This window comes from Chlamydomonas reinhardtii, chromosome 1, assembly GCF_000002595.2.
Source record: "Chlamydomonas reinhardtii strain CC-503 cw92 mt+ chromosome 1, whole genome shotgun sequence".
Lineage (NCBI taxonomy): Eukaryota > Viridiplantae > Chlorophyta > Chlorophyceae > Chlamydomonadales > Chlamydomonadaceae > Chlamydomonas > Chlamydomonas reinhardtii.
Genome location: NC_057004.1, coordinates 3470864 through 3482508, shown reverse-complemented (window position 1 = coordinate 3482508; position 11645 = coordinate 3470864). Strand labels below are relative to the sequence as shown.

The window sequence follows — 11645 nt, the reverse complement described above, 5'->3', positions numbered from 1 at the left end:
GCCCCATTGACACCTAACGGGATACGCATAAGACTGCCGTGTACGTGCAGACATGCTTAAAAGACTCTCTCGGCAGGCAGGATAGGTGACATCGTGAGACACACAATTTACATTTACACCTTGACTTACACTAGTGCTTCGACAGCCGTGGTTTGCAGGAATTCCTTGATTGGCTCGCCTCAGGCATCTCAGGACAGGTTGTAGAATTGCTTCCCGCCCGATGAGCTTTGGCCAGGTAGCCTTGCAGATAGCGCCAGAGGCTGGTTTGCAGGGATTGGCGCCAGTTGGCGCCTCCTACACCTGTGGGAAACGATGGCTGCAAGTGGCTGCAGACTCTACCTACAGCATTGGGATTACAGTTGGAAAGCTTTGACAGCCGCGGGGGGCGGGGGCGGGGGCACAAGCACGGGTATCCTCGCGCGTGGCGCCCCATCGCGCATGCTCTAGGGCTTCTCCTCTTCTCGCATCACTGCCGCATGGAAGCATGGGCCCAGGGCAGCTCGTATCTGTGAACCCACAGCAAAGGCATGTATACACCAGGACCGCATACGGATAACCTGGACGCTCCCCGAGGCTGAAGGCACGAAGAAGCATCGCACGGGGTTTAAATGCAATCCACCAGAAGCAGCACGCAGCTCGAAGCGCTGGAAGCTGCATAGCTCTAGCTCATCGCCACCATAACCTTTGAAAGGAAAGCGCAGGGCTCGCACCAGAGCGGTTGCTCAGCGTCTGGTTTGCCGAGGATGGCCGGCCAGGCGCTCTTCCCCGTATCTGTGACGTTAGGAAGCACTACTATTGGCCTGGGTGAGTCTAGGCGCGAGCTCAGGCAGAGCTTCTCGCGATTTCCTTTGGCGCGCATGCCCTTTTCTGGTGCCGACGTGTGCGCTTTCATGGTGGCGCGTCCTTTTGCTCCCGCGCAGTCGCATGGCCATCGCTCACGGTTCGCGGCCTAGCCCAGCGCGTGGCCTCGTCCGTCGGAGGTGGCGAGGACCCGGAGCACCTCGTGTTCGAGCTGGAGCGCGTCACGCTGCCGGCCTCGTCCACGCTGGCGACGTGCCTGGCGCGCTGGCACCGACCTACTACGCCCGGAGACACCAAGGAGGCGGTCCGGCTCAAGTGCGTCAGGTCCAGGTGCGTCATGGAAGCAGGCGGGGGGTTGGGGGAGGGGAAGGGGGGCAGATGCCGGCACCCGGTCTGGTCTGCGGCCTGCTGCCCTCACGGGGACCCAGCCTGCCCCACCCCACACTCGCCAGTCGCCACCACCGTTACGCCCCCCTGAGTTCACTGCCTCCCATATCGGCTGCGACGCGACTCACCTGGGCATGCAGCTCCGCAGCTGCCCTCTCAAACACACCTCAAGCCACCGCATCCCGTGCTCTTGCACCGCACGCGCTCCCCTCTCCCCCATCCCCATCCCCCACCCCACATCCCAATCCCCACCTGCACTTGCCTACCACCCATGCCCCCGCACGCCATGACATCCTCCCCCACAACACCCCGCAGCCCCTCCTCACGCGGCGCCGGCGTCGGCAGGGCCGCACGCGCCGCGGCCCGGCGGGCGGCTGATAGTCGCGCGGCCGGGGCCGGCGCCGGCCCGGCGGGCGGCTGCAAGTCGCGCGGCCGGGGCCTCCCGCGGCACACGGTGCGTCAGGTGGCGCTGAGGGCCGCCGCCGCGCTGGCGCTGCCGCCGGGCCCGGGGCGGCTGGCTGCGGAGGCGGAGGCGGCGGCGGAGGTGTGTCTTCTGCCGTACACCTTCACCAGCTGGACGGATGCCCTGGAGAGCGAGCTGATGCCGGTGAGGGAGGGCGTGTGTGTGCGTGCGTGGGGTTTATGTGCCCGGGCCCATTGAAAAATCCCCATCATTATCGGAAAGCCCACCCAGTCACGGAAATGCAAGACGCGCGCGCCAGTAGTGTCCCTTCGTCTTATTCACGTGGTCGTGGCCGTCGGTAGGCCGTAGGACAGGTGCCGCCAGGCGCCAGCTCAGGGGCTTTGTAGATACCAGCCCAAACTAAACCGAACCCCATGCAATAGAGCGAGGAGGAGAGCGGGAGGCGTGAGGGGCGGTGGCGTGCTCACCATACAGTACGAGGCGCCCAGAGGTCATGGCGCCAGTGGTGCGGTGTGGGGGCAGCTGGCTGGGCGGGGTGGGAGTGCCCGGTGCTGGCCGGCGCTGCGGCCGCAAGAGCACGGGCGGCAGTGCAAACGCTCTGACGCGGTGTGTAAGCGGCGGGGCCCAGCTGGCGTCTGAAGCACACACACACACACACACACACACACACACACACACACACACACACACACACACACACACACACACACACACACACACACACACACACACACACACACACACAACACTGTCCTACGCGTTATGTTTTCCTTGTGCTCTTTAACACACGCTGTGTGCATGTGGCGCAGGTGGCCGTGCGACTGGCGCGCAGCCTGTTCATCGACAAGCCCGGAGCCACGGAGCGGATCATGCAGGTGTGTGGGTACGGGTGTGCGTGGTGGGCACGGATGGGGTGGCCTGGTCAACTTGGAAGCCAAGAAAGAACCGCTTACTCGATCTCTCCTGCACCCCTCCCTTCCTGCTCTTGCCCCACAGGCCCTGAGTGAGCTGCTGGACCTGCCAACCGACTTTGCGCCGCGCGGCCCCCTGTACGCAGCCCTGTGCGCACTGCAGCTGCAGACATGCGTGCGCATGGGGGGAGCGAGCCCACTGCAGGAGCCGCACGACGCCGCCACCGCCACGGCAGCGGCGGCAGCAGCACCAGACGCAGGAGCGGCGGGCGCGGCGGCGGCGGCGGCGGCGGCAGGGGCGGGCGATGGCGGCGAGGGCGGCGTGGTGGCGCGGCGCGGCAGGCGCGGCGCGCCGATGGGCGGCTTCCGCGCGCGCTGCGGGCGGCAGCGGGAGGCGGCGCTGGCGGCGCAGGCCCGGCTGCTGGACAAGGCGATGGCCCGGGCGGCGGCGGCGCTGCAGCAGCTGTCGGTCTTTGACTCACAGCTGTCGGTGATGCTGGCGGAGTACACGCCGCCTGTAGCCTTACCTACTGCAACAACAGGAGCAGCAGCGGCAGCAGCAGCGTCACCCGCGGCTGTAGCACCGGTGGTTGAAGCAGCGACGCCCCCGGCGGCGCGGCCGGGTCAGGAGCAGGAGCGGGGCGCGGCGGCGGTGGCGGTGGCGCCGGTGGGTGTGCGGGACCTGCGGCTGGTGGCGGCGGCGGCGCTGGAGCCGTATGCCGTCATGCAGCTCATGGTGGGTGGCGTGGGTGGCGTGTATGGGGGGGGAGGGCAAGAGGAAGGGTAGACGGCGGCCTGGATGATGATGGGTTGGGTGTAGTGCACGGATGTAGTGTGTGTGTTAGGAAACACGAGATAGTGTCTGTGTGTGGAGTGCTGTGTGTGGCGGTGTGTATGTAGCCGTGGAGCGCAGTAGGTGCCCAAGGCAAGTTGAAGCTGCGTGTCCGCGTTGCTCTTATCGTTGGCGCGCCGTGTGACCTTTTGCCGAAACTCTCTCGCCAGGACGCCTGTGGTCGGCTGCTGGACCTGGGCGGCGGCATTCCTGCAGCGGCGTTGGGGGCCGCCATCGGGGCCGGGGGCCGGGGCGTGACGCCGACACTCGTTGCCGCGTCGGCCGCCGCCAACCCTGCGGGCCTGCTGCCTGCGGGGCTGCTACCCAGCAGCTGGGACTGCCACCGCAGCCTCTTCCACGTCATACAGGAGCTCGGCGTGGCGGCGCGCGGCGGCGGCGCACTGGACGATGAGGCCGGCGGCGGCGGCGGCGGCGGCGGCGGCGGGCACGACGCGGGAGGCGGCGGCTATGGCGCCGGTGGTCGCGAGCGGCTGGAGCTGCCGATGTTGGCGCGGTGGCTGAATTGCCTGCTGCAGCTGCACGTGCAGGCCCACACAGCGTGCGGCAGTGCCGGAGGCGGCGGCGCCGGGGGCAGCAGCGCAGGAAGCGGCGAAACCGGCAGCGGCAATGCTCCTTCTGATGGTGCTCCTGGTGCCGCAGCAACGCGCGCTGCCGCCGCCGGTGCGGAGGGTGCGGTTGCTGCTGGCGGCGCGGGGGCTGGCGACGGCGGCCACGGCCATGCCAACGGACACCACGAGCACGAACATGCTCATGGCGACAACAGCAGCAGCAGCGGCAGCAGTAGCAGCGATGATAGCGATAGCGAGGATGACGAGGGCGACAGCGAGGACTCGTCGGACTCCAACTCGGATTCTTCGGACTCCACCTCTGCTGCCTCCAGCAGCGGCCGCGCGGGCCGGCGGCGGCGGTGGCGCTGCCCACGCGCCCGGGCGTTCGAGCAGCTGCCCCCCTGCCTGGACTGGCTCCGCGACGTGGGGTCGGTGCTGGAGGCCTGTTGCGACGTGTACAGTCTGGCGGGCAGCGGCGGCGAGGAAGAGGAAGAGGCGGAGGAGCGGGCGGTGACGGCGTTTGCCGCGGCGGGACCTCCGCCCCAGGTGGCAGCTCCGCCGCCAAGCAGCGGCGGAGCTGCCGCCGGCGCAGGTGCAGGCGCGCAGGCTGCGCCGGAGGCGCCAGGAGCAATGCCGCCGCCGCGGCCGCCGCCGGCGACGCCGCCGCGCGCAGCGGCGGCGGCGGCGGCGCCCGCCAGCCCCGCTACCCCCGTGCCGGCCGCGGCCTCCGCAGGGGGCTCCGTCGGCAGCACCCCCGGCCTGGCGTCGCTGGCCACGTCGCCCGACCAGTCCGCCATGTCTTTCTTCACCAACCTCTCCTCCGCCTCCTCCATGCTCCGTGGCAGCCCCGGCAGTAGCGCCTTCAGCCCTCAAAGCTTCGGCGGCGTTCGCGGCGGCAGCGGCAGTAGCAGCACTGCGCCGGACAGTGGCCAACCCTCCCCGTCCCGCGGGGCCAGCAGCAACGGCACCGCTCAAGCGCAGACCCTGGGAACAGACGGGGCGGCCGCGGCGGCGGCGGCGCTGCTAGAGGTCGGGAGCGCGGCGCCGCCGCCCATGGCGGCGCCGAGCATGGCTGTGGCGGCGGCCGCCGCCGCCGCCAGCATGCAGCTGCGCAGCGGCGACCCGGCGGCGGCGGCGGCCGCGGCGGCGGCGCTGTATGCCGTCACGGCCATGGCCCTGTCCAACACCCCGCAGCAACCGCAGCCGCAGCCGCAGCCGGCAAGCCAGCCTCAGGAGGCGCCGGCGGCGGCGGAGGCCGCGGCAGCGCCTGTGCCAACCGCGCCTGCGCCTGCGCCGGCGCCGCCGGCGCCCGCACCGACACCCGTGCCCACACCTGCACCCGCAGCCACAGCCCCTGGGGACGCGCGGCCGCAGCTGGAGGTGCGGGCGGCGCCCGGCTCGCCGCAGGCCGCGGCCTCGCCTACACGAACGATTATTGTGTCGGGCCTGCGGCGCGCCTTCCTGTGCCCCTGCCTCGTGAACCAACTGCTGGCCGAGGTCAATCGCAGCAGCAGCCGCAGCGCCCGCGGCCGCGGCCGCGGCGGCGGCGGGCGGCGCGGCGGCCGCAGCCTGGCAGCGCTGTGCGAGCGCAGCGTGTGGCGGCACCCGCGGCTGGCGAACTCCCCCCCGGCGATGGCGTACCAGAAGCAGGTGTGTGCGAGCTTGCGCGTCGTTGTTTATGTCTTGCGCCTTCACTTCTTGAGCAATCATGAATGTAACCCCCACCTGCGCACCGGACCGCAGGTGCTGGACAACCTGCTGGCGCCGCTGTCGTACGTGTACGAGGACGACGACTACGACGCCCCCGTGCTGCAGGTGCCTACATGTGTGTGTGTATGTGTGTGTGTGTGTGTGTGTGTGTGTGTGTGTGTGTGTGTGTGTGTGTGTGTGTGTGTGTGTGTGTGTGTGTGTGTGTGTGTGTGTGTGTGTGTGTGTGTGTGTGTGCGTGTGTGTGTGTGTATGTGTGTATGTATGTGGGGTTGGGGGGGAGGGGGAGGGCGGGTTGGGGGTTGTACCTGCACCGCAGGAGTTCCTACTCAAATTAGCGAGGACAAGCCCCCCCTCTCGCTGCCTGTCCCATCCTGTCCCTGCCTGTCCCTGCCTGCCCGTCCCTACCTCCCTCGCCCGCCTCATCTCCCCCCCGCCCCCCCCCCGCCCCCAGGTGAGCCGCTCCGACCTGCTGGGCACGTCCGTGTCGGAGCTAATGCAGTACGACGGCTACAGCCTGGGCGCCGAGGGCATCTGCATCAGCTTCGACGACGAGCAGGCCTACGGAGACGGTGAGGGGGGGGCGGCGGTGAGGAGGGGGGGCGGCGAGGAGGGGGCGGCGGTGAGGAGTAAGTGGGCATTGATCGAGCAAGGTTGCAGGGCGTCTAAGGGTCCGCGCAGCAAAGCTGTGGCGTCCTGGCGCGCTCGCTTTCCAGCTCGTAGCCTCGCCCGATTGCACCACCTGCACGCCTTGCCCACCTGCCATGCAGGCGTGCTGCGCGAGTGGCTGACGGAGGTGGCGGGCGTGGTGTTCGACCCCAACGCCGGCCTGTTCCGGCTGTGTGAGGGCGACCCGCGCTGCCTGCACCTGTCGGCTGCGGGCTGCCTCAGCCAGGGGCAGGAGGACCACTTGGAGCTCATCAACTTCGCGGGACGGGTGCTGGGTGAGCAGCATGTGGTGGGGGGGGCGGGCGGGCGGAGGCGGGGGGGGGGGTGGCGGCATTGGGGCGGTTGAGAGCCGGGGGCGGTAGGGGCGGTTGGGAGTGGGAGTGGGGATGAGGCTGTAGGGTATGGCTGCAAGCTGGGTTGGCCACCGCCTGAAAGCTGCGGCGGCCGTCGCTGGCACTGGGTGCTGCGGGTGCTTCGTGCAGCCCTAGCGCCGCATGTACTGGCTCGCCCCGCAGCTGGCTAGGCTGCTAAGCGCCTCCCTGCTTTTAGCGCCACACACACACACACACACACATGAACGATTTTGATGTTTTTACGCACACACGAAAACGCAGGCCTGGCCATGCGCGCGCGTGTGCCGCTGGGCTTCCACCTGTGCACGGCGCTGTACAAGCTGCTGCAGCACCCGGGCCGCCCCGGCGCCACTCGCGCGCGGCTGGGGCTGGCGGACCTGCACCAGATTGACCCGCGCGTGGCGGCCACCTGCGGCCAGATCGCGGCGGCGCCGGACGTGGAGGGTGAGGCAGGCGGCGGGGGGGGTTGGGGATTGGGGGCGGGTAGTATAATCCCAGTATGAATGGGCGGGGGTGGGGGTGCTGTACACCATTCCATGAGGAAGCAAGGGGGAGTGCAGGGTGGGAACATGGGGTAGAGGGGGGCCGGGAGCTTTATTCGCCAGACGCATCGACGCACAGGACATTGGACGCTCTCAAATGCTGATGCTGTAAACGAGGCCGCCTCGCTCGAGAGTGTGTCGCCGGCCTTTTGCAGGCAGCGCAGCCCTCTCGCCAGTGCTGACGGGTCCCCCTGCACCAGCCCCACACCTACAACTCCCCTACCCCATCAACCCTTGCCTAACGCCCTACCCTGCCCTACCCTGCCCTCCCCCTCCCGTCCCTCCCATCCCTCATCCATGCTGCCCTGCCTCCTGCAGCGCTGGGCCTGACGTTCGTGGCCAGCACCGGCGCGCTGGGCCTGGCGCATGAGGTGCCGCTGCTGCCCGGCGGCGAGGAGCAGGCTGTGACGGCCACCAACCGGCTCGACTACCTGGACCGCCTGGTCCGCTTCTACTGCACCTGGGGCTGCAGCTCGGCACACGGCGCGGCACTGCTGGGCGCAGAGCCGGGCGCGGGTGGCGGCGCGGGTGGCGGCGCGGGTGGCGGCGCAGGTGGCGGCGCTGGCAGCAGCAGCGGCAGCAGCGGTGGTTCTGCTGCCGCTGCCGGTGCTGCCGGCAGTGGCAGCAGCGGCGGGGAGGGGAGCAGCAGTAGCGACGGCAGTGGCGGCAGTGGCAGCAACAGCAGCAGCAGCACCGGCGGCACCGGCAGTGGCAGTAGCAGCGGCGGCGTGTGGTGGGAGGAGGTGGAGATGGATGCGCTGGAGGCTCTGGCCCTGGGTGTGAGCGAGGCGCTGTTGGCGTGCGACGAAGACGGCGTGCCCGTGCTGGCGGCTCGGCTGCGGGCGGTGGCGCCGGCGGCCTTCAACGAGCGGCTGGGGGGCGACACGGGTAGGCTGGACGTGGCGGCGTGGCGGGCCGCCACCAGCGCCACCGCATTCAAGAGCGAGCAAGAGAAGGTGAGGAGTGGGGTGCGGGCGGCTTTGAGTCGGGTTGTGCGTGCATGTGTGTGCGGGCGGAAGGACGTGTGGGGTTCATCGTCGTTCGCTGCGGCTGTATTGTGTGTCTTGCAGAGCACCTCGCGCCAACGCTACCATCCGCACCTGCCACCACCCTGCACACAAGCTCACACACACACACACACACGCACAGGCCGCGCTGGAGGCGTTCTGGGCCGTGGTGGCGGAGCTGGCGCCCGAGCAGCGCCGGCGGCTGCTGCACTTCTGGACGGCCGTGTCGCACCTGCCCGCCGGCGGCTTCCGACACCTCAGCCAGCAGCTGCAGCTGGTGCCGGCGCGCTGCGGCGACGGCGTGTACGGCAGCGGCCTGGCGGCCGATGGAGCTGACGAGGAGGAGGAGGCGGCGGCGGAGGGAGCAGGCGCAGGAGGCGTGGGGCAGGAGGAGCAGGAGGCGCGGGAGCGGGAGGGCCGGGAGGAGCAGGAGCGGGAGCAGGAGGGGCAGGGCGTGGACAGCGGCATTGTGGCGGGCGGTCCGGTGGGCGAGCTCAGCGCTGCCAGTCTCAGCGGCAGCATCGACGGCGCCGGCCCTGGCGGCGTGGCGGCGGCAGCGCCGCCGCCGGCGGCGGCGGCCGCGGCTGCTACCGAGGGCGCCGGCATTGTTGGTGATGGCGGTGCTGGTGGCGGCATTGCGGGCGGGGACCGGCGCGACAGTGGCGTGGGCGCCGGGCCCAGCGCGGCTGCGGCTGCGGCTGCAGGTGCGGCTGCGGCTGCGGGTGCGGCTGCGGGTGCGGCTGCTGAGGAGATGGCGGTGGCGCTGGGCGCCCCAGACCTGCCGGCCGACGCGCAGGAACCCGACGGCGGCAGTGGCACCGGCGGCGCGCACAACGGCGCCGATAGCTCTGCCAGCAGTGCCAGCGGGGCCAGCACCCCGGCCTCCCACACCACCCGCACCACCACCACTGCTACCGCCGCCGCGGTGGCCGCCGCCGACGCCGCCGCTGCTGCTCGGAGCCCGCCGCGCGGCCCGCCGCTGCTGTCTGCGCACACGTGCTTCTTCCAGCTGCGGCTGCCGCTGCTGGGCGAGGTGGCGGCCATGCGGGAGGCGGTGGAGGAGTCACTCGCCAACGGCGGCGCGTTCTGGAATGAGTGAGCGCGGCGGCGGTCGCGGGGGCCTCCAGGGGGCGTATCCGTCCATGAAAGACGGCGTGGGTGCGGGGCGCGGCGGGACGGGGCGGGGCGGGGCGTGTGTGACATGTCACGTGGCCGTGTGTAATGTGTGTACCGTATCCGGCAGGTTGGTGGGTTGGGGCGGGGGGAGAGGCGGCGCGAGGGCGGGGGGAGAGGCGGCGCGGCAAGGGGCTTTGGCGGCGTGGGATGTAACTAAGGGTGGCGGGTGAATTACGGGCGGCGGGTGATTTATGTGTGCGGGCGCAGGCTGGTGCAGGATAAGCGTGTGTGGAAGCGGCGGGCGCAGGAGGCGCGGCAGGAGGCGCACGACTGCGGATGTACTTTCGGAGCTTGATTTGGGCAGTGCAGGTTTTCGGGTGTGGGCCATTCCGTCCCGTGACGTGTGGCTTGTGTAGTTTATACGGTATGCTGTTGTAGTAATTTAGGGTGGCTGTGCAATTAGTAGCGCTAGGGAGGGGTGTAATATCGGATAAGCACCAACACACGGCGGTGCGTGTATGCTAAGTAAAGAAGCGGATGAAGAAGCCGCTGGAGAGGTCAAGCGGGCTCTCGATATCCGCTGCGGTGCACCTCGACACGAGTTTGGCATGCCTGTACCGTATTGTACTGTCCGGGTCGTGTATGAAGATGCGCAGAGAGGGAGTTCTGAGGAGGTAGCGCGAAGCGTGTGTCGCGTGTGCGGGAGAGAGCCGCGTGTCGGGGGTCTTGCGTTGGCCCCGAAAACCCGAGAGGGGCTTCTGCTGCAGTGGTTTGCGGAATACCAGCAGCACAAGCGTGCCGGGAAGTCCTGGCGGGGGTTCAAGGGCCCCCTGTTCAGGCAGGCGTGTTACATTCTGCGAGTTACGCGAGTCAAGGTGTGGAGTTCGCTTGTGTACCGTATACAAAATCACGATTTATGGACGGAGGGAATGAAGCCGTGTAAAAGAACGTCGTGCATTCCTCTGCAATCGTCTGCTCTTTGGCACCACCAGCACGCGTTGTCGCCATTTCCAGCCATTTCACGCCTGCCCATCCGGCGGCAGCCCCAGCAGCTCTCTGGTCACCTGGTGCCCGCAACACCCTGACAACTCCTCCTGACCCTGATAGTGCGCTTGTGCGAATCTATGACTTTGCCGCCTCAGTCCCTCGGCCACATGCATCCCCGACAACATCGGTCCTCAGCGGGACACTGCTGAATCCCAGCCCCATCCCCCCACTCCTCAGTCCTCACAGCCCCCTCCCCTCCATGCCCATCGCATCCTCTCAGCCTTGCATGGTCTTGCGCCTTAGCTCCTGTGAAAGCGAGCACAGCGGGGGTTGCCAGTGCACGAGGGAGGTAGCCAGTCCATTAGAGGTCCACGAGCTGGACACATACAGGCGCTGTCCCACGCATGCCACGGTGTACGAGTTCACAACGGAGGTCGGGACTGCCCACCGCTCAGGGCTACTCGGTACTCACGCGCCGTGTCCGCCCCCCGCCGCCGCGCCCTCCGCGCCGCTGTGGTCCAGGCCGGCCTTGCTGGTGGTGTGCGGCGGCGTGGTGGTGCGGTCGTCCAGCTGCGGCCGGTCCGCCGCCACCGCCTCGGCCAGGGTGGTGGTGTGCAGCTGCGGCGTGCTCATGTCCTCATACACCTGAGCACACACACACACACACACACACACACACACACACTTTACGCTATGTTTTTCTTGTGCTCTTTAACACACACACACATTAGCGCGTGAGCGTGTTTGCGTATTGCACTGGGGCGAGGGGCGAGGGGCGACAGGGAGCCGGGAACCCGCGGCTGCCGCGTCGCACTCCGCCGGGACGCACCTCTCCAACGCCCCCGCCGCGTTCGCTTCCCACCCCCCAACTCCGCGCTACTCACGCGCCCCTGCCCTGCCGTGGCATGACGCCCCGCCCCCCGCCGCTGTGCAACCCCTCCTCCCCGACACCACAACCTGTAGCAGCTAGCAGCCACCGCCAGACCCCGGTCCACGCAGAGAGCAGCCCGCCCAAGCGACAAGGCCCACCCAAGCGACCACCCGCCACTGCTGCTAGCTCATCCCCACGCACCACGCCGGTGTCGGGGTACTCCTCCGAGGCCGGGCTGCGCTTGAGCTTCTCGCCGTGCGGCTGCAGCTGCGACTGGTCGTCCAGCTGCGGGGGCTCGGCCGCCACCGCCTCGGCCAGGTGCACCTCCGCGGCCTGGCTGCAGCTCTTGGCGCCAGTAGTGCCTGGCTGCTGCTGCTGTTGCTGCTGCTTGTGTTCCATGGCTAGGAGTTGTGTTGAATAAGGAATATCTGGGTAGGAGTGGGTCGTTTGAGTGCCGAAGGTTTGCGTT

General features: G+C 68.9%; 2 protein-coding genes across 2 annotated transcripts; one reads left to right on the top strand and one right to left on the bottom strand.

The window, feature by feature from the left end:
- Window positions 1–92: 92 nt before the first annotated feature.
- CHLRE_01g022100v5 (uncharacterized protein) lies at window positions 93–10273 on the top strand. The gene is made up of 12 exons (XM_043058491.1): window positions 93–804; window positions 921–1131; window positions 1504–1795; window positions 2422–2487; window positions 2609–3259; window positions 3526–5574; window positions 5668–5739; window positions 6086–6203; window positions 6402–6575; window positions 6915–7097; window positions 7514–8151; window positions 8345–10273. Exons 1-12 carry the CDS (start codon window positions 744–746, stop codon window positions 9299–9301), a joined length of 5472 nt encoding a protein of 1823 aa, XP_042928405.1. The 5' UTR covers window positions 93–743; the 3' UTR covers window positions 9302–10273.
- Window positions 10274–10280: 7 nt separating this feature from the next.
- CHLRE_01g022050v5 (uncharacterized protein) lies at window positions 10281–11612 on the bottom strand. Its single transcript, XM_043058490.1, has 3 exons — window positions 11378–11612; window positions 10778–10950; window positions 10281–10611 (listed from the first exon to the last, which is right to left on the bottom strand). The coding sequence occupies exons 1-3, from the start codon at window positions 11573–11575 to the stop codon at window positions 10605–10607; spliced, it is 378 nt and encodes a 125-aa protein (XP_042928404.1). The 5' UTR covers window positions 11576–11612; the 3' UTR covers window positions 10281–10604.
- Window positions 11613–11645: the final 33 nt, after the last annotated feature.